Source organism: Schistocerca serialis, chromosome 1, assembly GCF_023864345.2.
Source record: "Schistocerca serialis cubense isolate TAMUIC-IGC-003099 chromosome 1, iqSchSeri2.2, whole genome shotgun sequence".
Classification (NCBI taxonomy): Eukaryota; Metazoa; Arthropoda; class Insecta; order Orthoptera; family Acrididae; genus Schistocerca; species Schistocerca serialis.
In genome coordinates this window covers 384,462,765-384,488,593 of record NC_064638.1, presented here as the reverse complement: position 1 = coordinate 384,488,593, position 25,829 = coordinate 384,462,765, and the positions used below count along the sequence as shown (strand labels likewise).

The following is a 25,829-nucleotide window of genomic DNA, read 5'->3' as shown; positions in this document are numbered from 1 at the left end:
TATGAAGTTTGGTATATGGCTCTGAGCACTATGGGACTTAACATCTGTGGTCATCAGTCCCCTAGAACTTAGAACTACTTAAACCTAACTAACCTAAGGACATCACAAACATCCATGCCCGAGGCAGGATTCGAACCTGCGACCGTAGCAGTCGCGCGGTTCCGGACTGAGCGCCTAGAACCGCTAGACCACCGCGGCCGGTGAAGTTTGGTATATCAACTATCTTTTTAGGAAACAAGCAGTCTTTCGGCATGTGTAGGTACATTGTACCCATCGCAGTTTTTCCAGGAAGAAAGTAGAGCTCCTTACACTTTGTCACATGAAACAGCACAGAAGGAAAAAAAAATTGTTCAAATGGCTCTGAGCACTATGGGACTTAACATCTGTGGTCATCAGTCCCCTAGAACTTAGAACTACTTAAACCTAACTAACCTAAGGACATCACACACATCCATGCCCGAGGCAGGATTCGAACCTGCGACCGTAGCAGTCGCGCGGTTCCGGACTGCGCGCCTAGAACCGCTAGACCACCGCGGCCGGCCCCAGCACAGAAAACTTTTAGCTTTGGAGGATCTCTTTCAATCTCCACCGCTATACTGGGATTTGGTGTGCCCCATATGCGAATGTTGTGAAGACTCAGTCGGACGTTTATGTGGAATGTTGCCTTATCACTGAACACGAGTTGGGGGATGAACTCATCATATCAGCACAATTCGCGTCTAACAGTGCGGTCACTTGGCCGTAAACGTTGCCGAAGCTGCATGGGGTATGGTTTCTGATGTAATCTTTTGCGTGTAATCTTCCACACAGTTGAATGAGTTCGCAACTTGCACTGCGTGTAGATTTCTTTGGACTACGAAGGAACGCCTCTCGGGTACTCTCTACTGTTTCAATTATAACATTTGGTTATCCGGAGCTTTTCCCTTTTACAGATGCAAGTGTGTACTTTAAATATCGATACCACCGGAGACTGATATATTGTGTTCGTAAGGAACGCTGCACGGTAGTGACGGATTCAATCTTCTCATATTGCAACGCACAAAAATGCTTTCTCTTGGTTAGTCGCCAATTTGCAAACTGCTATCACCCTGCCTCCTGGTGTATCACAGTAAAACCTAAAATGACGAGAAAAACTTCAATATGTGCTCTCTTCAATGGGTTTTAGTCCAAACTTGTGACCATTATACATTTGAAGCTATAACCCGATAAATAATTTGTAAAATCCCTGTATTTTCAGACCGTAACGGCAACATTAAATTTTCATAATAGCATTTTTGTCTTCTAGTCCGCCTGCTTAGCTGAGTGGTAACGTGCTTGCCATCCATGCAGCGGGGTCGGGTTCGATTCCCGGCCGGGTTGGAGTGGCTATTGTTGTCCTCATTACCATTTCGTCCTAATCACCGGCACGCAAGTCGCCCAGTGTGGCGTCGACTGAAGTAAGGCTTTAACCCGGCGACCGAACTTCCCCGGATGGTGCCTCCCGGCCAACAATGCCACACACTCATTTTTTCTCTTCTGGAAGTCAGGGCTCTTTGTCCTTTTCACACGTACACATTCTGAAAGTTACTGAATAAATTACCGCAATTAGCTAACGAAGAGACACGCGTATGGAGAACATAGTAATAAGCATCGCCGACGTAGAGAAACAACTGAAAGAGTTGAAAACAAATAGGTCGCCAGATTCGGATGGAATCTCAATTCAGTTTTACAAAGAGTATTCTACGGCACTGGCCCCTTACCTATCTTGCATTTATCGCGAATCTCTAGCCCAGCGCAAAGTACAAAGCGACTGGAAAAAGCGCAGGTGACTCCTGTACATAAGAAAGGTGAAAGAACGAACCCTGAAAATCACAGAACAACATCTCCAATATCATCGGTTTGTAGCAGAATCCTTGCACATACTCTCAGTTGGAATACAATAAATTTTCTTGACACCGGGAAGCTTATGTCCACGAATCAGCACGGTTTTAGAAAGCATCGCCAGTGCGAAACTGAGCTTGCCCCTGTCTCACACGATACACTGCTCACTATGGATGAAGGGAAACAGGCAGATTCTATTTCTGGATTGCCGGAAAGCATTTGACACGATGCACCAATGTGGACTGTTATGGAGGTACGAGCATATAGTATAGGTTCACAGATACGTGAGTGGCTCGAAGACTTCTATTAAACCAGTGTGTTGTCTTCTATAGCGAGTGTTCATCAGAAGCAAGGGTTTCGTCAGGAGTGTCCTAGGGAAGTGTGATAGGACCGATATTATTTTCTATATATATAAATGATCTGAGTGACAGGGTGGGCAGTAATCGGCGGTTGTCTGCTGGTGATGTTGTGGTGTACGATTAGGTGTCAAAATTGAGTGACTGTAGGAGGATACAAGTGACTTAGACAAAATATCTTGTTGGTGTGATGAATGGCAGCTAGCTCTGAATGTAGAAAAAATTAAGTTAATGCGGATGAGCAGGAAAAACAAACCCGTAATGTTCGGATACAGCAGTAGTGTCCTGCGTGACACACTCACGTCGTCTAAGTATAGAGGCGTAACGTTGCATACTGAGGTTGTAGTACGGAAGACGAATAGTGAACTTCGGTTTATTGGGTGAATTTTAAAAAAGTATAATTGTAAAACAGAGCACGTATAGGACACCAGCACGAGTTTTTCTTGAGTAATGCTCGAGCGTTTGGGGTCCTTACCAGACCGGAATAAGGGAAGATATCGAAACACTTCAGAGGCGGGCTCCTAGATTTATTACCGGTAGGTCCGAACAACACACAAGTTTTACGGTAATGCTTCGGGAAATAAAACAGAAAACCCTGATGGGAAGGCGACATTCTCTTCCAGGAACACTATTGAGAAAATTTAGAGAACAGGCATTTGAAGCTGACTGCAGAACAATCATACTGCTACCAATACACATTTCACATGAGGACAACGAAGATATATAGGGTGGCGAAATATTGTGGGGCAAAATTTTAACCCTGGATAGCTGATGTTAGTATTTTCCTTTCCTGTTCCACTCGCAAATGAAGCAAGGGAAAAACGATTGTCTACATGCTTCCGTATGAGCCCTAATTTTTCGTATACAGGGTGGAGAAAAAGTGTGGCACGAAATTTTATCCCTGGATAGTAGGAGCCAAAATGTTGTGTAGATCGACAACGCACAATTTTTAAACTACGGAAACTTGGCGCCACACGCTCAAATTGACCGCGGGATTTCCCTGCTGCCGGATGCTCTGGATAACGCATGGCCGCGAATGCTTTGCCTGCCGGAGATTGCGATGAGATCCAAGGCGGCCCGCACGCTCGATGGTAGCTCGCCAGCCTTCCACTCTGGGGGCCTGGGGATGAATACGCCGGGGTCCCGGCACATCCATTGTAGTTTCATGATAAGACGTACCGGGAACAAACCGGTCAACAGCTGTTAGTTCACGTACAGAAACTCTTTTACAAATTGTTTCATTAGCTAGTACATTGTTTACTTAAAACAGATGACTGGTGACCCTCTGAGGCGACACAATCTTGTTAACGTCGAACCGTTTTTTGAGGAACTCTTACAAAGATTCCTGGCATTGCCCTGATATGATTGGCGGCAAACTGAATGCGATCCATTAATTCCTCTTTGTTTCTAAGTTGTTCGCGTCCGGGAAGGTGAACTAGAACTTTGAAAATCCCCACAGGAAAAAGTCCGATGACGTGAGGTCTGGTGATCGCTGGGGGTCATGTTCTATGAGCATTTCTGTCAATTTCGAAGAGATCATTTAAATATCCGCGCACAGCACAATTTTCATGTGCGGACGCCCTATCACGCTGCAACCACATGCTTAGCCGTATGTCAAGGGGAACATCTTCCAGCAGGCCGGGCACGGTTTCTTGCAAAAAGTGAAAGTAACTTTCCTCCGTACGTCGAGGAGGTAGGCGGACTGGCGCAATCAGATGGTCACCCACAATGCCTGCCCAAACGTTGAGTGAAAATCGTTCCTGGTGTTTGTGGACGTAAGTGACGTGAAGATTTCCCCTTGCCCAGTAATGAACGTTTCGAGTGTTGTAAAGGCCATCTCGATGGTATTTGCACTCGTCGGTAAACAACACAATGACAGGGAAGTCGGGATCTCGTGCAATACTTCGCAGAAACCACCGGCAAAGGCCGGCCGAAGTGGCCGTGCGGTTCTAGGCGCTGCAGTCGGGCACCGCGAGACCGCTACGGTCGCAGGTTCGAATCCTGCCTCGGACATGGATGTGTGTGATGTTCTTAGGTTAGTTAGGTTTAAGTAGTTCTAAGTTCTAGGGGACTAATGACCTCAGAAGTTGAGTCCCATAGTGCTCAGAACCATTTGAACCATTTTTTGAACCACCGGCAAAACCATAGCCTGTGTTCATAGTCCGCCACAGGGTTTAGGTCTTGGACAGGGTGGAAACTAGTGAATACTGGCCGTCATCCCTCAAAACCTCCAGACTAACTGATGAGTGAACCCCATGTCGTGTCCAACCGCTCGAGTATTTGTCGTAGGTGCTTCCTCGAAGCGCTCGAGAACAGTCTCTTCATGCGGCATCCCGTGGCGTTCGAGGTCTTCCAGCATCGCCATGATATCCCGCTAACGAAGCTGTTTCGCCAAGCCGCCGGTGAATTACTGTTAACTTTTGCGGGTACATGTACATTTATTCATCTTATTGCAGCTATTCTACATATAACTTAGTAACTAGTTAGTTGTGCACTATATGAAAACTACAATGGGCATAGTAATATGTTCTTAAGTACTAAGTGGTATCCTACTAACTATGGACTAGTCACTATAGCCTGCAGCGTTATAAATGTGTCAGCTGGAAATATAAACCTACTATAAGGCCTTGCTCATTGAGCTAACCCCAATGAGCGTGCCCCTGACACTGGGCAGGCCCATGGTGTTAGTCGCTGTAGGTTCCTATAATTAAAGTCTATAAACTAGGTTCTACAACTAAACTTATCCTAGGGTCAAGTTTGGGTGCGTTGTCTAATTCAGTTTATAAGTGCACCCCACTCCCCCTAATCCCGTGCGCAGCGCATTCTCAACTGAAGAAGTCGGCCTTTCCGCGCTCAGGCGGTTTGGGAACAGGGTGCTAGACTTCATCGGTATTTAAGGTGTCTTAGTAAGGTGCTAGTTCGGTTCTCGCAGATAGTCCCTTAAGACTTTCTGTGATACCGCGTTTGTCAGTTCGTTGATAGTCTGAAAAGTGTCGCGTTGTCTCAACAGTCTGAATGTGTCATTGTGGGGTAGTTGGTCACGTAACACAGAGGCCACATCATTGAAAAGGGGGCACTCGTAGACTACATGGTCAGGAGTACCCTCCGGAACACCACAGTCACACGCGGGTGTTGCCTTTCTTCCAAATCGACATAAGTATGTCGGATAGGGTCCATGGACAGTGAGAAGGTGAATCAGTCCCCTAGTTGGTTTGAAATACTTCATTTCCATTCTTTCCCTGACGTCTGGTAAGAAGTTGAAGGTTCTTCGCCCTGTTTCTTCGTTTTCCCATGAATGTTGCCACAGCTGATCCCCTCTTAACCTGATCTCAACTTTATTTTCAGTCCTACTCCCTAAAATTTCTTCTATTTTATCCACGTTCCCCTTTTTTGCCCAGTACCAAGCAGCCTGCTCTCGAATTTCGATATCTAAGGGGCAGAGTCTCATTATGACTAATAGGGCCCCTCCCGGTATGGTCCTGTAAGCCCCCGTTGATCTCATAATCATGTTTCTTTGTATTCTTCTCACTGTCATGGCGGGCACCACCCTCGTGAGCCTATGTGCCCAGACTCCAGAACCGTAACCCACTATGGAGGTGAGTATGCTATTATGATATAGTTTGATAAGATGTGGTGGGAGGTGGAAACGTTTATGTCCAATGGAGATGAGGTTATTGAGTACTTGTAAGGCTCTTTGTGTTACGGTTTCAATGTGTCTGCCAAATGACCACCTTTCATCAATGATGATGCCCAAGTATCGAGTCTCACGTCGTCTGAGAACTGGTGAGCCCTCTATCCTAACTGTTGGATTCCTGACTAGCTGTCCCTTTAGAAGGAGATATGTTGACTTTGTTGGTGAAATTGTCATCTTAGTTTTTCGGCACCAAAGTTGTAGTGTTCCTATTGCACGTTCTATTTTAGGTTCTATGTCTTCTCGGCTTCGGCCGCCAACCAGTAGGAGGAGGTCATCGGCGTAGGCTATCACCTCTAGCACGTCATCACTTTGCTGTAGTGTGTCTAATAGAGGTTCCATGTGGATGTCCCAAAACAGGGGACCTAGTACGGAGCCCTGGGGACATCCCTTGGTGATTACTTTTGTTACCCTTGTGCTAGGGGATGATAGCCAGACCTCCCGATCCTCACAATAGCTCCTCAGACACCCATATAGCAGCCCTGGACACTTCTTCTCCTGTAAACAGGAGAAGAGCGAAGGCCACCACAGGTTGTCGAAGGCGCCACTTATGTCCACCATGATTCCGACAACGTACTTGTACGGGGTAGAGCCACAGACCTCAGCCGCCAGGGCGATTGCATCAGATGCTGAACGCCCAGGCCTGAAGCCGAATTGCCTGCTGCTCATCCCGCACAGCACTCGGTGCGCAGCCAGTCTGTCAGCCAGCAGTCTCTCCAGAACCTTCCCAAGCAGATCAATCAGGCAGATTGGGCGGTAGGATTTTGTTTCTGCTGGGTCCTTGTCAGCTCCTTTCTTAATAATCACTACATTTGCCCTCTTCCAGATTCGAGGGAACTTTTGTTGCCTGAGACATTCGTTATAAAGATGAGTTAGAGGGGCGACTATCTGGGGAGCCAGAAACTGCACCACCTCCGCCACAATGCCATCTGGCCCGGGAGCTTTCCCTATCTTCAGGGATTTTATATGGGCAGCTACCTCCTCTTCAGAGAAGGGGTAGACTGCCGTGTTGTTTCCATATTCGTTGCTGTTATAGTTCTCCCGCAGCTGCTGTTGTTCGTCTGTTTCTCCATCCGCTGTGTCATCAGGCAGCAGGGACTGGAGAAGGACCTCAACAGTTTCCTGCCAAGACTCCGTCATCCCATCCCCACGCCTGACGGTTGAGAGCTCCATCGGAGAGCGGAATTTTTCCCGGACAAGCTTGTAGGGAACTCCCCAAGGGTCTAGAGCAAGTTGATTTAGAACGAAGTGTTCCCAACTTTCAGATCTGACCTCACGTAGGCGTCTTTGGAAATTTTCTTTCGCTTCCCGGTATAGTTGCAGCCGTCTTTGTCTCTCTAGCCAGACGACACTGCGCTGGTAGTGCCTCCTGAGCCTTCTGACAGACCGGCGCATCTCCTCCAGTTCAGCTGACCATGGTGACGGAGAGGCCGCTATGGCCTTCCTCCTAGTAGGTACAGCAGCCTTCACCGCTCGAGTTATTGTCGTCATCAGTTCCTCAGCTCTGTTGTCTATGTCATAGTCCAGGTGTCCGTCACCTTCTGGTAGTGCAGGAATGTCGCACTCCCTAGCTAGCTTCTCCCAGTCGGCTCTTTTGTAATTGTATTGCACCTCCCACCCCATGGTCCAGCAGCTCTCCCTGTCTCCCACACTGAAAGTAATGAGGTTGTGGTCACTAGTGGTGGCGTTTTCTACCACTTCCCACTGTTGAATTAGGTGCGCCGCGTTAGGCGTAGCCAAGGTCACATCGATGTTTGTGCCTTGGCCACCTCCCGCCACATATGTCGGAGGGTTTCCAGGCTTATTTACCACCACTAGCTGCAAGGCCATGATGGCCTCTTCTGCCTTCTCACCGTTTGGGTCTCTTGTGCCACTGTACCATAGGGGGGATTTAGCATTTATGTCGGCAGTTATAATTACTTTTCGCCCCCGCAACGCCGTGATAACTGTGGTAAGGTGTGTCAGGTGTCTTTCGATGTCATCACCTTACTGGAAGTACATATTGATTAGGATAATGTTACCAGATGGAGATTGCAGCTCCACGACGTTGCAGTGGCTTGTTGTGAATTGTGTCAGAACTATGGCTCTTAAGATTTTGTTAGTGATAATTATTGCCGATCTCGGGTCTTCTCCTCTACTTATAACTTGCCATGTCGCGGCTGTAAAAACTAATTTTCCATTTAGGGAGTACGGCTCTTGCAGGCAGATCAGATCCAGTCTCCTCTCCTCCACTTCCTTGCGTAGCTCCTGCATCACAAGTCTGCTGTTGTGGGCGTTAAGTTGTCCAATGGTGATTTTTGTCATTAGTTTTTACGGAAAGTATGTATGGATTCTGTCATTTGGCCAGATCTTGTTCCAGTCAAATGTGATACGTCCATTTGCTAAAACTGCTTGTTCATATATATCGTTCAAGTCAAACTTTTCGCCACGTCTTTCAAAGACCTTCTTGAGTAAGTCTCGCAGGGCTCCGAAGTCGGTGGGGAGATTCACAGACTTAAGTTGGATTCTGTCTACAGCCTCCATTACCGAGAAGGTGACTTTCCTACCATATTCATGTCCCACCCGGACCACGTGTCTTAAGGCAGTGGTCAGGGTAGTCGGCTGCTCTAATCTTGCTAACTGCATAGTAAATTCCAGGTTTGGGTAGACTCTGACTGGGTCAATGGGTGGCAATCTCACAACAGGATCTTTCATGTTTAGTTCACAAGAGCTAGTTATTTTATTTTCCTGGTTGGTTGATGTTCCTACTTTCTTCTGTTGGGATTGCCGCCGTCTCGGTTGCAGGATGCCATTGCCGTTGTTCTTTGGTCGGCGTTATCCCCCGGCTTTGGGAGGAGGGAGACTTGACTTTAAGAGGATCAGTCTGAGTTCCTCTATCGGTTGTGGTGGATTCCGTTTGGGTACTCACGTCTTTGGTGATGACTGAGGCGTCAGTGAGCGACCTCAAAAATACTTAAAGGCTCTTGCCCTCATGGCATCCCTCCTCCTTTTGCTCGGGGATTTTCTTTTGGACATCCTGTTCGCTTTTACTTGATCAGCCATAGTCTATCCTTGAGATCAGCCGTTGCTCCAGGAGTCTGTAGGTGGGGCAGTTTCGCTCAGTGGCGCCACAAGGTTTTTTGCCCCTTCTTTTGCATGGGATGCAGACTGTTGCAGCCCTACAATCTTTGCGGACGTGTCCATCCTCACCACATTTCGAGCAGACCGACCCCCTGGTACAGTGCCTCAGAACGTGGTCGAGATCTCCGCAGTTGTGGCAACGCGGTACCACAAGATAGTCGCGTGCGTTTATGGCGTGAAAGCCAATATAAAGTTTGCCCATTGTAGTAATTCTTTTCCACATCTGAGAGGAGACCTCGGCGACGTGGTGAACCACGTCACGGTCCCGAGGCCCTGTTTTAAATTTCAGTTTAAAGTTTTCTTTGAATTCGTCTTCTGTCATTTCTTCGAAATTTTGTGCTTTAATGGTTTCGTGTATCTCCTCATTAGTCATAGTTGTTGGTACATCATATAGGGTGACCAACGGGTTTCTTTTCCTCGGTGGCTGGCATTTGACCACCGAGTTTAGTTTGGCATTGTTTAGTAATTTAGTTTTATCCTCTTCAGAGGCCACTTCTACAATTACGGAATTCTTACTTGGTTTGATCTTGTTTATTTTGATTTTGTCTTTTATATGGTTGATTGTGGTGGTGAGCAGTTCCTGTATTTTTTCACACTGGTGTCCTGACCGGGTAGGGTCCTCAGGAACACCGTTGTGTCATGCGCATTACCGTCGGTTAGTCCATAAACAAAAACCATATCTCGTAGTTCTTCAAACGAATACTGTGCCTTCATGCTTACTGTATGACTAGATCGCGGGTGACGTGTGTGTGCTCCGAAGCGAAGTGAGGTGGAGACAAACAGGAAGACCTATTCGACACGTGTGCGTATCACGTTGGGGCAGTGACGGAGCGACGGACGTTTGTATGTGTGAACCGACAGCCATAGCGCTGCCCGTCAGCCAACGAACGGCAACAGGGCAATCCCGCGGCCAATCTGTGCGCGTGGCGCCAAGTTTCCGTAGTTTAAAAATGGTGTGTTGTCAATCTACACAACATTTTGGTTCCTACTGAGATCAGCTATCCAGGGATAAAATTTCATGCCACACTTTTTCCCCACCCTGTGTACGAAAAATTAGGGCTCATACGGAAACACGTAGACAATCGTTTTTCCCTTGCTTCATTTGCGAGTGGAACAGGAAAGGAAAATACTAGCAGTGGTAGTGGTAAAGGGTACACTCTGCCATGCCGTATGGTGGTTTGCGGAGTATATACGTAGATATACACTCATGCTCATAAATGAAGGATAATTGCAGAATGTGGTGCCACACAATGCGGCACTACACACAACTGAGCTAACAGCTTAGGCACATAGGGAACACACACGACACAGATCTGTAAGTCCACGGTATTGGTGATAAGTTGAGAAAACCGTCCCGATACACATGTGCTACAAAACGCCATTGTTTCCTGCGCATGTACCCCGATATCAATATGGGATATGATCCCCATGCACACGTACATAGGCCGCACAACGGGTTGGTATACTCTGGATCAGGTGGTCGAGCAGCTGCTGGGGTACAGCCCCTTATTCTTGAACCAGTGCCTGTCGGAACTCCTGAAGTGTTTTAGGGGTTTGAAGACGTGCAGCGATACGTCGACTGAGAGCATCCCAGGCGTGCTCGATGGGGTTTAGGTGTGGAGAACAGGCAGGCCACTCCATTCGTCTGATATCTTCTGTTTCAAGGTACTCCTCCACGATGGTAGCTCGGTGGGGCCTTGCGTTATCATCCATCAGGAGGAAGGTGGGACCCACTGCACCCCTGAAAAGGAGGACATACTGGTGCAAAATGACGTCCCGATACACCTGACTGTTACAGTTCCTCTGTCAAAGACATGCAGGGGTGTACGTGCACCAATCATGATCCCACCCCACACCATCAAACCACGACCTCAAGCAGGTCTCTTTGAAGGACATTAAGGGGTTGGTGTCTGGTTCCTGGTTCACGCCAGATAAAAACCCGGCGAGAATCACCGTTCAGAGTATACCTGGACACATTCGTGAACATAAAGTGGGACCACTGTTCCAATGACCATGTACTATGTTGTTGACAGGCTTTACGGGATCTCTTGTGATCAGGGGTCGGTGGAATACACCTTGCAGGTCTCCGAGCGAATAAACCATGTTTGTTCAGTCATCTGTAGACTGTGTGTCTGGAGATAACTGTTCCAGTGGCTGCGGGGAGGTCCCGAGCAAGGCTACCTGCTACCTGCAGTACTCCGTGGCCGTCTGCGGACATTGATGGTGAGATATCTGTTTCTTGTGGTGTTGTACACTATGGATGTCCCGTACTGTAGCACCAGTACATGTTTCCTGTCTGCTGGAATCATTGCGATAATTTTTGTGGCACACGGAGGGCCCCTGCTACGACCTGCTGCGTTTGACCAGCCTCCAGTCGACCTAGTATTCTACCCCTTATAACGGCATCAGTATGTGTTCTTTGAGCCATTTTCAACACACAGTCACCATTAGCATGTCTGAAAACGTCTGCATTCTTTCTCGCAGCACCGTAGACTGACATGCACCAACGCACCTCTGCCTATGTGGACTGCTGCCAGCGCCACCGTGAGACGACCGCACGACAAATGCACCGCATGTTCATACCCCGAGGTGATTTACACCCGCAAACCGCCCACCAGAGCGTTTTATCACCTTAATTTATGAGCGTGAGAGTAGGTACAGCTGTACAAGTTCAAAATATAAACACTAACAATATTTGTAATTTTGAAGCAACTTCAGCAATTTGATGTTCCAAAGGTTCCACGTGCTCAAATTAGCCGTATCGGCACACCCTGCAGCAATACACCACGTGACAAAGTAACTTTATGTGTGACACTTGCAAGCACCAACATGCATAAATGTTTTACCGGAGCAGCTTTTTTTGTAGCCTTTGCGATGAGCGGCGCGAGTTGTAAAAGCGACGACTGGTGGTGCAGTGGTTAAGTGATAGCGCGGGGCGGTTGTCTGGCTGAGATGACGTCCTGAGTCGCGCCCCCAGACGGCGGCAACCCGCAGTACGCCGACCTGATAGCGGCGCTGTCGCCGCCGCTGCGGCGTGTCACGGAGCTGATTACTGCCGCACAGTTAAAGTTTGCCCAACTGCCGCCTCCTTGTCGCGGCGCGATGGCGACGGTTTACCGCAAGTTCCGGCAGCCGTCTTCTCCGGTGACGCAGTTAATAGACTGCAGCGGGCGATTGGCACGACAGGGGGCTGTGAACGTGGGAGTCGAGCGCCAAATGTCGTGCGGGTATAGCGGTTACTACCCAGTCCTAATTAATTTATTAATTAGAGCGAGGTAAGGAATGTTTCAACCATCACACATCACTGCGTCGGACATGCTAAAATCGCAAGTTGTTCCTCGCTAATTGTTGCACTGGATGGCTACACTGATCAACTCGTAAAGAGAAGTTCGAGCACAGCTGCAAGCTCACTAATTCAACTGTAAGGTGTTTTCTTACCTCGAGTCTTGTAAACTTATTTCGGTGTCCCAAATCGTGCACTTCTAATGCAAATGTCTTAGCTTCACACAAGCATACAATCGACTGTGAATAATGGAATGACAAGCGAGAAAATCTCAATGATACTTTAACGATAGTCTCGAAATAATGGGACGCTACCTTGCTTCTTATAGGAAATAAACGAAAAAAGTAGTCCTTAGAGCCTGTCTAACGGTAATACTTGAATGTGAGTCCGGTGGCTTCTAATCATCACTTGGTTCAAATGGCTCTGAGCACTATGGGACTTAACATCTATGGTCATCAGTCCCCTAGAACTTAGAACTACTTAAACCTAACTAACCTAAGGACATCACACAACACCCAGCCATCACGAGGCAGAGAAAATCCCTGACCCCGCCGGGAATCGAACCCGGGAACACGGGCGTGGGAAGCGAGAACGCTACCGCACGACCACGAGCTGCGGGCAATCATCACTTATCGAGCACCATTTCAAGTTCTTAAGATTTCCCCCACACGAACTTAATTACAGTTCGAAGAGACATAATCGCAGCCGGCCGAAGTGGCCGTGCGGTTAAAGGCGCTGCAGTCTGGAACCGCAAGACCGCTACGGTCGCAGGTTCGAATCCTGCCTCGGGCATGGATGTGTGTGGTGTCCTTAGGTTAGTTAGGTTTAACTAGTTCTAAGTTCTAGGGGACTAATGACCACAGCAGTTGAGTCCCATAGTGCTCAGAACCATTTGAACCAAACATAATCGCAGATTTACATACAAACGTTTCCGAAGCACTTTTAACTCACTAAGTCACTTTTAGTCGAAAGCGTTCGATTCACTGCGTATGCGGGGTGCCTCTCTAAAAACTACTTGTAGACTGTCTAGCGAGTTAAATTCAGTGTTTCGTGTCTATCTGCAAAGGGCGCGTTTCTAATTGGTCGGTTTAAACGTCCAATGACTGACAATCTGAAATAAAATTACAATTAAAATAAGAGCTTGATTTTGGAGATACTTATATCACGTTTAAGAAGCTGTCGGTGTGGATAATGTCGACAGTCTAGTTGGAGTCGTATATAAACACATAAATACTTAATATTAGTAAAGAAAATTATGTGTTTGCGGACAAGCCTAGCAGTGTGAATTACCGTATCCTCTACACCTGTCGTTTTATAAAAAATGGTTCAAATGGCTCTGAGCACTATGGGACTCAACTGCTGTGGTCATCAGTGCCCTAGAACTTAGAACTACTTAAACCTAACTAACCTAAGGACATCACACACATCCATGCCCGAGGCAGGATTCGAACCTGCGACCGTAGCGGTCACGCGGTTCCAGACTGTAGAGCCTAGAACCGCTCGGCCACTCCGGCCTGCGAACTCAAGGATAATAGCCGTGAATCAATTAATTCAATAATCGTGCGATTAATAATTTCTTGAGTAGGTGTCAGAAATGCGCCTAGAACCGCGAGACCACCGCGGCCGGCTGTCGTTTTATATAATTGGGATTTTTACCCGGCCTAACTGCCTGCTCTCGTATAGCAGCGTAAACGTCTCTAAACTGTGTAATGAAGTCTAACAAAATGAGGGTTGACATGGAACATAAAGGCTGCAAAGGCCGTGTATTTTAGGATAAGGCACAAAATTCTTTGCTAGAAACAATACGTCATCTAAGTGTACCGGTTTATGAACTGCCAAATTCTTGCAGCATGCTATATCATCGGTGAATGCGCCATAATGGATTCCCAGTGTTCAACATATGTTATTCTCGAAGGGAGTGTGAAATTCACAACAGAGTTGGGAAAGATAGATCGGTTAACACGGATACCGGTATTTTAGTTCTGAACATCTGGTATTTTTCGGTATTTGTTTAGTATCGGTTATTACCAGTGCTTTTTATTTTGACTAATAACTTGGAAACAAATCGAAATATTGATTACCCATGGCAGCTGTTCTACAGTTTTTGGTTTTTAAATAAATCGTTTTAAAGAAACGAGTAAATTTTATTAGTATAATTTCCATTGCTTTGAAATATTGCGTCATTGTAGAACATGGAAAAAGTGATTTTAATAACAGCTCCGACAGACACGAGCAACAGACACAAGGTATAAGGATTGGTACAGGATTATTGAGACAACATACTCTACCTGTTACCATGCGGCGTAGCCTATTGGATTGTATGCGTGTACGTGAAGAGAGCGAGACTTGCCTCAGCTGGACTATATGGTAGTTTTCCGCTGTTGTCATGTTAACTGTATTAAAGAATGGCACCGTCCTTAGTCTGAAACTGTTTTATGAAGTGCGGTATCAGTAAAGTACAATGATCCATTTGCTTTAAAAGATTAAGAACGGACCGAGCCACAGCAAACTTGCAACGTCATATAAAGAGAAAATTTTATAATTTATTAATAGTTTACAATAAAAATAGAAAGTAGCTGATATGTTGCTTGTTTTACATAACATGTCTTTAATTGCATGTAGTTTTTGAGACGGACAAATAGTTCTTCAACTTCGGTTTTCACCTTTTAGTGCAGACCATTTGTAATGAGTAATTAGTGGTATGATTCTCGACTACAGAATCAGTAGGAGAGTACTTGGGAGGTTTTGCAGTATTCAACCACTTATCACTTTTCGAGAAAAGTAGCGGATGGTGGACGGTATAAGTTTTCTTTTACTTGCTTATTTAATTAAATATTTTGTTTCTATATTTCTTGAAACCGAAGGAGTCAAAATTTCTCAATGTTTTTTAGATTTCTACCTTTATTACAGGTAACAACAGGAATAAAAACTGAAAATCAGCTATTTAAGAAAATTGTTATTTTGACCGGTTTTAAGAGTCACGTTTAACTAGCGTTGAAGGAAAAAAAAACAATAGAACCGAAAACCGATTATTTCTTCAATAACCCGCAATCCCTAGTTCCCAATAGTCAATGAAAGAACTATCAGCTACAGTTAGTAGTACTCTTCGATTGTTGGGCGTGCATCAAAACGTGTTGCAACAGTAAACTATGATGTGGTTCATTACATCTCAACTCCACATGAGTGTCCTTTTGGAAGTATCGTCAGCCAGTGGATCTGGATGAGGATCACCATGACGTTTTCGCACTTACTAAACAAACTCGTAATAAGACGTGCTGCTCTTCTTTGGATTTTCTCTACTTCCCCTAGCTGTTCTACCTGGTCAGGTCCCCAGACTGAGGACCAATAGTCAAATATTAGTGGTAAACCTCACATATTAACCATCCAACAGAAAGCCCACAGATCACTAAAACTACTAACTATCCGAACTGGAGACTGCATCTCTCCAATACCACCCTTCCCTAGAAAACGTTGATCCTACTCATCCTCTATTATATAAATATCTTGCGGGGATCCTCTCCATCAAAGCTGAGTCCCTCCAAATCCTTGAATTTCATTCGCTGCGCCTTCATTTCTCCGTCTGTTTACCTTCCCCACGTGGCTCCTCCCTCTACTATGTCATCAAATTCCCACCCCTCCCCATCATCACTGAACACCTACGTATATGATTCACTATCCGTAAACTAGGGACCATAATCGCATTGTTTCCTTTCTGATCAGGAATACTGAAACTTTTAGCAGCAAATTCTATCCTTCTTACATCTACTATACGCACACTTCATATTCTATCCCCCAGCAATTTCAACCGACGGCCTCTCCCCGACAGTGAAATCCATCCCGACATTTATCCTTCCTATCAATTATAAGTCCATCCCATGTACTTCACTCTACATCAGGGTTCCCCTCTCCCTCTCTCCTCATTTCTTCTTCTCTAAGTGCCTGCGCACCCACGTGGCTTCTCTTAACCTGCTGTATTCCCACCATTCATCCCAAATACCTACGTTCATTACCCACAGTCTTAAAGCTAATAGAACACAATTTCTCCTCTACAAATCCTTTTTCGCCAAATTACAGGTCCTTCAACTTTTTCAGGAAGTGCAGTGCTGGTTTTCTGCAGTGTGTTTTAAAAACATATTTTTATTTTTATCTTTCAATCCTTTCATTTTATTAAAACAACAAAGAAAAGCGACAGTTTCATTGTTTTAAGTAAAACGCCAGAAAATTTATACATTTAAAGATTTTAAAAACATTTATAAATTTTTCATCTGCTAATCATCTTTGTTTCGTCTTTGTTTATAATTTTAAGGCTTTCGGCTGAAAAGCAGAATGTTATACCGCTGACAGCCCTACCCTCCCCTTCGCCGCCCATATGTGACGAAGGGGGTGAAATAAAATAACAGTAAAGAAAATTCCACAAAGACAAATAACGTACTTCAGTCATCGTAATTTAAATTCCACAACATGAAACTATAGCATAGCAGCTTTTTTCATTGTAAGCCAACGTTGATATTTATTAATTCATTCAAAGACACTTGGAATTACCGCGTCCACTGCGTAGGTACTTCAGATACGCGGCGTCTGTAGACAATCTTAAAAGTGCCACAGGTCTTAAAATGTTCTGTAACTTCTAATAACTTCAGAGCTCGTTATAATTTTTAATTTCCGATCTTTAGCCTCGGTAAAAGGACGAAGGAAGTTTCTTACTAAAGAGGTGAACGGGGTTTTAGGGGATTCTGAATACATTAACTTATACGTAGCTGACGCAATAGAGACGTCATCCGACTTCAGATATAGTAAAAAACTTCTTAGTTCGTACTGGCGGTGATCTGATTCTACTGTGCACATGACCGCGTGATGTATCAGAATACATGAAGACTGAAATTGGATTTTTCGCTGTCGTGTAGCGTACATGTAGCTGGAAAGAGTATTTCTTGAGAATAAAAGGCGATATGAAGGTAGCAATATAAAACTGAAAGCGTGTACGCATGTGCATGACAACACTATAGAAACGAAACGTGTCAGCTGACCAATTACCTACGAAAAATAGAATTTTTTTACAATTATCTATAAGAGTCCTCGAAATTTTACTTCCGTTTGCAGTAAATCGCCACAGAAATTTAGAGACTATTGAAGTAGGATTATGCTGGAACATGTTATTCTACAATCAACAACACTTCAGCAGTGCGTGCAGTCTATGCTTCGAATGTAAAACACGACGTCTCAGGTTTTCCAACCATCAGAACGAGCCGCATAAAGACCATCAGCACTATCACGGTTATGTAGAAGCTTCAGCGACTATACTCGATAAATATGCTGAAACTTCACACTCATCATTTCTCATGGTCGCTTTAACATGAGGGATACATGCGAGTAATGGGTAACGCGATCGACGAAGTCAAAATAGAAATAGATGTCGTATAAGGTATTGGATACCCTATGTAAGCAGTAGTGTAGCACGACGAGCCCCACTCAGTTTCATCATGTCAGGAGGACCTGACCTGACCCTCGTCATTATAACGGGCAAAGCTGAAGTGGAAACATAGCCTCCATTGTCAGTAGTTTCGCCAAGACTAATACGATGAAGTTCTATGATCAAGGAAGGGCATGTAATTTCTCTCACTGGCATAGGACAATTTATGAACACGAAGCCTTTTTGGTCAAATGTTTGAGTGTAACGAAAACATAGCTCCCTGTAAACTGCGCAACAGGTCTTTGTACCAATTTTCGTGCCCAAACTGTGTTGAAAATGGATAAATGGGGCACCATACTGACCAGCGTGATGTATAATTACGCATAAAAAGGATTTACATGTTTGGAAGTATCCAGGGAAATAAAGAAATATTTTATTAATGATTTGGGGGAATTTTTTCAGAATTTTCATAGGAAAACGAATAGTGGGAAGTAGACAACTGTAGGATCAACTTGTATAGTGTGAGGTCTAGTTTTGCAGAAAACATTTGAGTGCTTGAAAGAAATCAGGGTAAATAGAAAGAACTTCATTGGTGATTTGAGGGAAATGTGAAGCATTTCACCGACAGCTGTTGCCACATATGCAAATAAAGTATCAAAATTTTCATCTTTTGAAGACCTAGCAATTTTTCGTATAAGTTCTGATATTCAACTGTCAAAAAGTTTTCCTTCGAATCAAATACAAAAATTAGGATATTTCTAGAACGCTTTCTGAATAAAACTTTAAGAACAAAAACATAAAAAAAAAGATGTCAAATCTTTTGTGAAATGAGTTGTCTGAAAGTAAAAAAATAAAATGTGTTAGAGAAACTTTTGACGCTCATCTGAATGATGCTCGAAACCGTCTGAAGCAAAATAGAGGCCCATTGGCAGTGCACATTCTCTTTGCTGATATTTGAAGGTTTCTCTATTGAAAATTTTTTGAGATTGAAACAGTGTCAGACCTTTTTTACACCTTCTGGCACAGATGACAGAAATATGTTGGGGCCACACAACAGCAGATCCACGATCTAGATTATTTACCAGACAAATGTCCTCTAGTACTCTTTAAAATTCTGAGTTACACATTGAAATTCAACTTCTCAGTCTGAACCCTATTTACTGTTCAAGATTTCGAGCATCATTCAGAGGTGCGTCAAATTTTTGTCTAATATATTTTATTTCTTGCTTTTAGACGAATAATTTCAGAAAATACTGGCCGTTTTTCTTTTCTTTATGCGTATTCGCTCCACGCTGTGAGTGTTTGGGTATTTAACACTGTTCAGCTGAGTAGTTTTATATATTAACCGTCACCAGATTCCTACGTAAACCGTCTAGTACGAAGTATCTCGTCACAATTACACCATGCGTCAGGTGGAGATGACTAAAACAAATACCCAACAATGCCACAAAATAATTTCTGATTTCAATGGGGATGGAGTCTACTGAGTTTGCCGCGAGTTGTGGTGCACTCATTGTCACGTAGCTGTTAGCGTCAATTGTTAACGTTCTGTGTCCCGCCAGTTCAGATCCGACGACCAGCAATCATTTACTGTGCACTATTTATTATTTCGGAAGGTTCTCGAAATTTCTTATGTTCATAATGTTTGTGTATTGTTGAATATACTCATTTAAACTGCAGAACTGTCCTTTGAGGAGTTCAGTGCTGTTCGCCATTCATTGATGATCAGGCTTTCGGATTTGGACTTGTGTGCGGTTAAGACGAGGTAATATGCAATTGTTATATGCACTGACTAGATATTAATTTCAGCAATTGTGGGTGTACGCGTCCGACGAATGCCCTCCTGAATTGGTCCGATTGTATGTCACCTACACAACGATAAAGCGTGCCCATATGTTACCAGCAATTCTATAAAATAGTTGGGAAAAACTACGATGACTATTTTACCCCTCGTGGTAACTGTTTGGAACCGCTAGAGAATATAAGAAGGCTGTTCTGCCGAATATTTATGACTATAACTTCCAGCACAATTTCTAGAAACACCAGAACCTCTAGGAAGTTAGAACTAGAAAGACTATTTCTAAAGAAACCACACTGAAGTAAATCGTGTCTAAATAACAAAAAAATTATAGATTTCCTATCATATTTAATTCTGAGAATTAACTACAAATTTAAAGTAATTTTTTGCTACTGCTTCTATATGTTGTATAGATATGAATGAATAGTAGTCGTCTCCTACAAATAAGCATTTTCCGGTTTGTTACGAACGTCATTTTATAGCTACATCAGTTTCGCAAATAGTGATCCTTTGAACTCCTGCTTCAAATGATTCAAATGGCTCTGAGCACTATGCGACGTCAACTTCTGAGGTCATCAGTCGCCTAGAACTTAGAACTAATTAAACCTAACTAACCTAAGGACACCATACACATCCATGCCCGAGGCAGGATTCGAACCTGCGACCGTAGCGATCGCTCGGTGCAAGACTGCAGCGCCTAGAACAGCACGGCCACTCCGGCATGCGAACTTTTGCTCTTATGGTTTCTAAATGATAGATAACACTGCACATACATATGATACAATACCAAAAAATATCACATTCAAATTGATCACATAGTAACGTCAAGAAAAAAATTAACAGCGCTGCGCAAGTTCCAACAACTTTTGAGATGACACGTGAATTATTTAACTCTGATAAGTGGCGCGAGCAATCAGACCCTGGACGACTATCGATTTCCGGAGGTATAAGAAAGGACATGTTACTTGTCTGTGACCCGCTCGTGGCATCCGTCGCTGAATACTGATTGGATCTACATAATACTCTCATGCTTACTAAACGAACCAGTGATGGAGCCCACTGTTCTTCTGTGAATCTTCTTTATGTGCTCCATTAGTTCCACAACATAAGGGTCGTAGACTGTCGTGTAATACTGAAATGCAGAAACGTTCTTAAGAAACTTCTCTTGTGAATGGATTACAATTCCTCTGGATTCCTTCAGTGAGCCTCGGAATGGTATCTGTTTTTTGTGATCATTCCGCCTTACGTCACTTACGATGTAAACTCTTAAATATTTTACAATTTTTAAAGTTTTACTATGAGTCATTAACCGTATGTAATGGCACCAATTGGCAGAACTGAACGAATAAGCCTTACGTAACACTGGTCCACAGTGGATTTTTTTTTGCAGAAACCAATGAAAATGGTCTGTATAGATTTAGATATGCTGAACACGAATATCACCTTTAAAATATTGCCTTAAAGTCGTCTCATAGATCAGAGTTGCAAGTAAAGTGGGGCTTTACGCTTCGCGTATGTTGATACCGTAATCAGTAGAATATATACAGTAACTGAACTTACCTAGTTTATTGGGGCCGTTTCTTTGGCTTTGTCTTGTGGGTGGTGTCTGAAGCATCTCTCTGTAGCATCCAGCAGAAATCGCTGAATGCACCACAATTCTCTGGGAACACATCGATGTGGGAGTAAAGGAAGTGCGCTTTCAGGGTAATCTTGCAGCCAATGATCTTATAAGCATGAATGAGTTCGTCCACAAGTTCCCCTTAATTTTCTGCTCTCCTCTTTCCGAAAAACAACGTTGTCACTTTGCGGAAACAGTGCCACGCATGCTAAAATGGTTCAAATGGCTCTAAGTACTATGGGACTTAATATCTGAGTCATCAGTCCCCTAGAACTTAGAACTACTTAAACCTAACTAAGGTAAGGACATCACACACATCCGTGCCCGAAGCAGAATTCGAACCTACGACCGCAGCAGCCGCGTGGTTCCAGACTGAAGCGCCTAGAACCGCTCGGCCACCGCGGCCGGGGCCACGCATGCAGCTGATCAGGGGTTAGATTGGAACGAAAGTGTGTGTTCCCCAATAACTGGGATATCTGTGGACTAATGAATATCCTCTTTAACAATTTCTCAGTGCTGAGTCGTGGAAACTCCTTACACAAATACTCAAATGCTGCTTCATTCCTGTGCACAGCCTTAACAAATGCTGCCATGAGCCCCAACTTAACGGGGAATGCTGGGAGAACAGTTTTGTTCGGAATCGGTAGACGTTTTTCGGCAATATTTTTAACTTAGGCAGCAGAGCCACCGTGTGTGTAGTGTTTTTGTGTTTTTCTCTTGCACAACTGTCTCACACCCACAGGTAGCAGCAATATACAGGGTGAGTCACCTAACATTACCGCTGGATATATTTCGTAATCCACATCAAATACTGACGAATCGATTCCACAGACCGAACGTGAGGAGAGGGGCTACTGTAATTGGTTAACACAAACCATAAAAAAAATGCGCGGAAGTATGTTTTTTAACACAAACCTACGTTTTTTTAAATTGAACCACGTTAGTTTTGTTAGCACATCTGAACATATAAACAAATACGTAATCAGTGCCGTTTGTTGCATTGTAAAATGTTAATTACATCCGGAGATATTGTAACCTAAAGTTGACGCTTGAGTACCACTCCTCCGGTGTTCGATCGCGTGTATCGGAGAGCACCGAATTACGTAGTGATCCAAAGGGAACGGTGATGGACCTTAGGTACAGAAGAGACTGGAACAGCACATTACGTCCACATGCTAACACCTTTTTATTGGTCTTTTTCACTGACGCACATGTACATTACCATGAGGGGTGAGGTACACGTACACACGTGGTTTCCGTTTTCAATTACGGAGTGGAATAGTGTGTGTCCCGACATGTCAGGCCAATAGATGTTCAATGTGGTGTCCATCATTTGCTGCACACAATTGTAATCTCTGGCGTAATGAATGCCGTACACCCCGGATTACATCTGGTGTAATGTCGCCGCAGGCTGCCACAATACGTTGTTTCATATCCTCTGGGGTTGTATGCACATCACGGTACACATTCTCCTTTAACGTACCCCACAGAAAGAAGTCCAGAGGTGTAAGATCAGGAGAACGGGCTGGCCAATTTATGCGTCCTCCACGTCCTGTGAAACGCCCGTCGAACATCCTGTCAAGGGTCAGCCTAGTGTTAATTGCGGAATGTGCAGGTGCACCATCATGCTGATACCACATACGTCGACGCGTTTCCAGTGGGACATTTTCGAGCAACGTTGGCAGATCATTCTGTAGGAACGCGATGTATGTTGCGGCTGTTGTGGCCCCTGCAATGAAGTGAGGACCAATGAGGTGGTCGCCAGTGATTCCGCACCATACATTTACAGTCCACGGTCGCTGTCGCTCTACCTGTCTCAGCCAGCGAGGATTGTCCACGGACCAGTAATGCATGTTCCGTAGATTCACTGCCCCGTGGTTTGTGAAACCCGCTTCATCGGTAAACAGGTAGAACTGCAACGCATTCTCTGTTAATGCCCATTGACAGAATTGCACTCGATGATTAAAGTCATCACCATGTAATTGCTGATGTAGCGACACATGAAACAGGTGAAAGCGGTGACGATGCAGTATGCGCATGACACTACTTTGACTCAGTCCACCGGCTCTCGCAATGTCCCGTGTACTCATGTGTGGGTTCATGGCAACAGCAGCTAACACACAAACTGCACCCTCTTCTCCTGTGACGGGCCTGTTACGGACCCTTTTGGGTGCTACGACCATACCTGTTGCATACAGTTGTTTTGCAATGTGCGGCACGTTGGATGCTCTCTGTCCGGGTACCGTTCTGAATACACCCTGCAGGCTTCAGCTGCATTTCGTCGACACGCGCCATAGATGAGTATCATCTCCGCCTTTTCAGAGTTCGAATACACCATGGTCACAGTTCCTACAACACTACACTATCACAGACGTCTGGTAACACGGTGTACTACAGTTGGTCTGCGTGCGGAGACGAATGCAGATTAACAATAGCAGCAAGAGCTACATGCGGACACTGCGACAGCTAGACCAAACCACAACAGTGCACTACAGCCACACTCGCAAACACGGTCGTCATCGTAAACATGTCCCTGCAGATGCTGCTCGCCGACCGTGGCCCGTGTTTGTTACAACACGCAACTGAACGTCGGAGGTTTCAAGCGTCAACTTTAGGTTACAATATCTCCGGACATAATTAACATTTTACAATGCAACAAACGGCACTGATTACGTATTTGTTTATATGTTCAGATGTGCTATCAAAACTAACATGGTTCTATTTAAAAAATGTAGGTTTGTGTTAAAAAACATACTTCCGTGCATTTTTGTATGGTTCGTATTAAACAATTACACTAGCCCCTCTCCTCACGTTCGGTCTGTGGAATCGGTTCGTCAGTATTTGATGTGGTTTACGAAATATATCAAGCGGTAACGTTAGGTGACTCACCCTGTATAGTGCAACGCTTGGCAGTGGCAACAGCACTGCAATGACTTTGAAAACTCCACACACCAGTCATTCATGCTTAAAGTAACTAACAAGTTTAGAACAGATTTGAACTCGGTATAGCTTTCCTTAGCTAAGATTGCATATGCGACAGTTATGTATGACCTTTTGTTACTACTGTGTAACAGTAATAAATCCGGGCTTCTTTCTCGGCCATCTATAAAGAATCTCCACTCATATGGTTTGTACGTAATGTTCACGCCGTCGAACAAACCGTCAATGTCTCTGTAGAATGTAACGTCGCCGTCAGTTGTGAAATGTCACGCAAGTTTTTTTCTGACTATGCTGAAATGCAGAAACACGCACTGCGTCAGCGAGGAGATTCCTATGTTGCAGTTGCGAAGCCAAGAGTTCGATTTAATGCTTTGAAAAATCTAAATCCCTAATCAAATCAGTGAGTTCGCCCTACGTAATTTTGTGTGTTACTGCAGATGATGATGTTGGTGGAAATTCACAGTCAGTGTGACTGGCGGATGACTGAACTTTTTCGGCAGTATGTTTCGGTTCAGCATCGTCGCTTGTCACTGCTTGATGGTGCAACATATGGAGGAACAAGAACTGGCAATACTTCTCCATTAGCCATAGTGCAAATGACAGATGGGGTGTCAGGGTATTGAATATTCCTCTTCGTACTGACTCATTTCCGCAAGGGAGATCCCATACAAAAATAGCAATACTATTCATGATTTGTACGTTCACGCCAAATAGTAGGCACAGTGGACTAACGCAGAACAAGAGCACGCAGCTATGACAAACGACAATCAAAATTGCGTGTGGTTTCTACATTCGACAATGCTTGAGTGACCGGATGGTTCGCACATGAGTCAGGCAGTAAAGCGGTATTACCAAATTATACTGGAAGCGTCCACCTCACTCACTTATCGCAGAGGAACTCTCGTTATAATGACTTTGCATGTAGTTCATATAATGCCCCGTAAGTGTGACTGTGAAACGTAAACATTTATTTAACTGCAACGCTGACCTAGGAGACAATTTCAACCTTGATTTTCGTGCTCAGAGCATCTAAATCTGTAAAACATGTCTACTCTCGTTTCTGAAAAAATATAAATAAATAATTAAAAGAGAAAATCTGTAGAGCACAATACGTCACAATGTGTCGTCCTCAACATGCTATGATCTCTGTCTTGAGGGATATTCACGTGTCAGTGAGAAAACAAACGGTAAGAAATGATGGATATCAATCTGCTTTTGACAAAGCCTTCTATCTGGACGGAGCGCTGCTTCTTTCAGTCATTCAGAGGGAATGAATGTTGTTGCCATGCTCTAACTAGGATGCTGGCCTTCTTATCTGGTTACTGACTTCAAGATTGTGCGAAGTTATAACGAACGCATATTGGTACACCACATTTATATGGAACACTTTTTGTTTCACTGAGAACGTACACCGAGTCTGATCAGGTCATACGAACTGTCAAGCACATTCAAAATAGACACATCGGCCAAAGTTTAATTACTCTCTGGAGACACCATGAAAATACCATGCAATATCGCCCCAAGTCTTAATAGTGGCCTGAATTCGGCGGAGATGAGGGTACACAAGTGCCTTCACATGTGCCATATTCAACTACAGCCACTTACACATAACCCACCGAGCTAAAAATTGCGGGGATGTTGACTGCCACGTTTCATCCGTAGTTCCAAATAGTCCCAGACAGTTTCTATGGGATTAAGATCGAGTGGTTTTTCAAGGTGCGACAGGGTGCCTGAGTGTTCTTCAGACCAGGAG

The 25,829-nt window shown here is 44.5% G+C and overlaps 1 protein-coding gene across 1 annotated transcript in view; it reads left to right on the top strand.

The window, feature by feature from the left end:
* LOC126474691 (venom carboxylesterase-6-like) overlaps positions 1-25,829 on the top strand; it is a 181,557-nt gene that overhangs the window by 3,068 nt on the left and 152,660 nt on the right. The window contains exon 2 of the mRNA XM_050102203.1: positions 12,005-12,225. Coding sequence (XP_049958160.1) covers positions 12,005-12,225 — 221 coding nt within the window. The remainder of the gene's footprint in view (positions 1-12,004; positions 12,226-25,829) is intronic.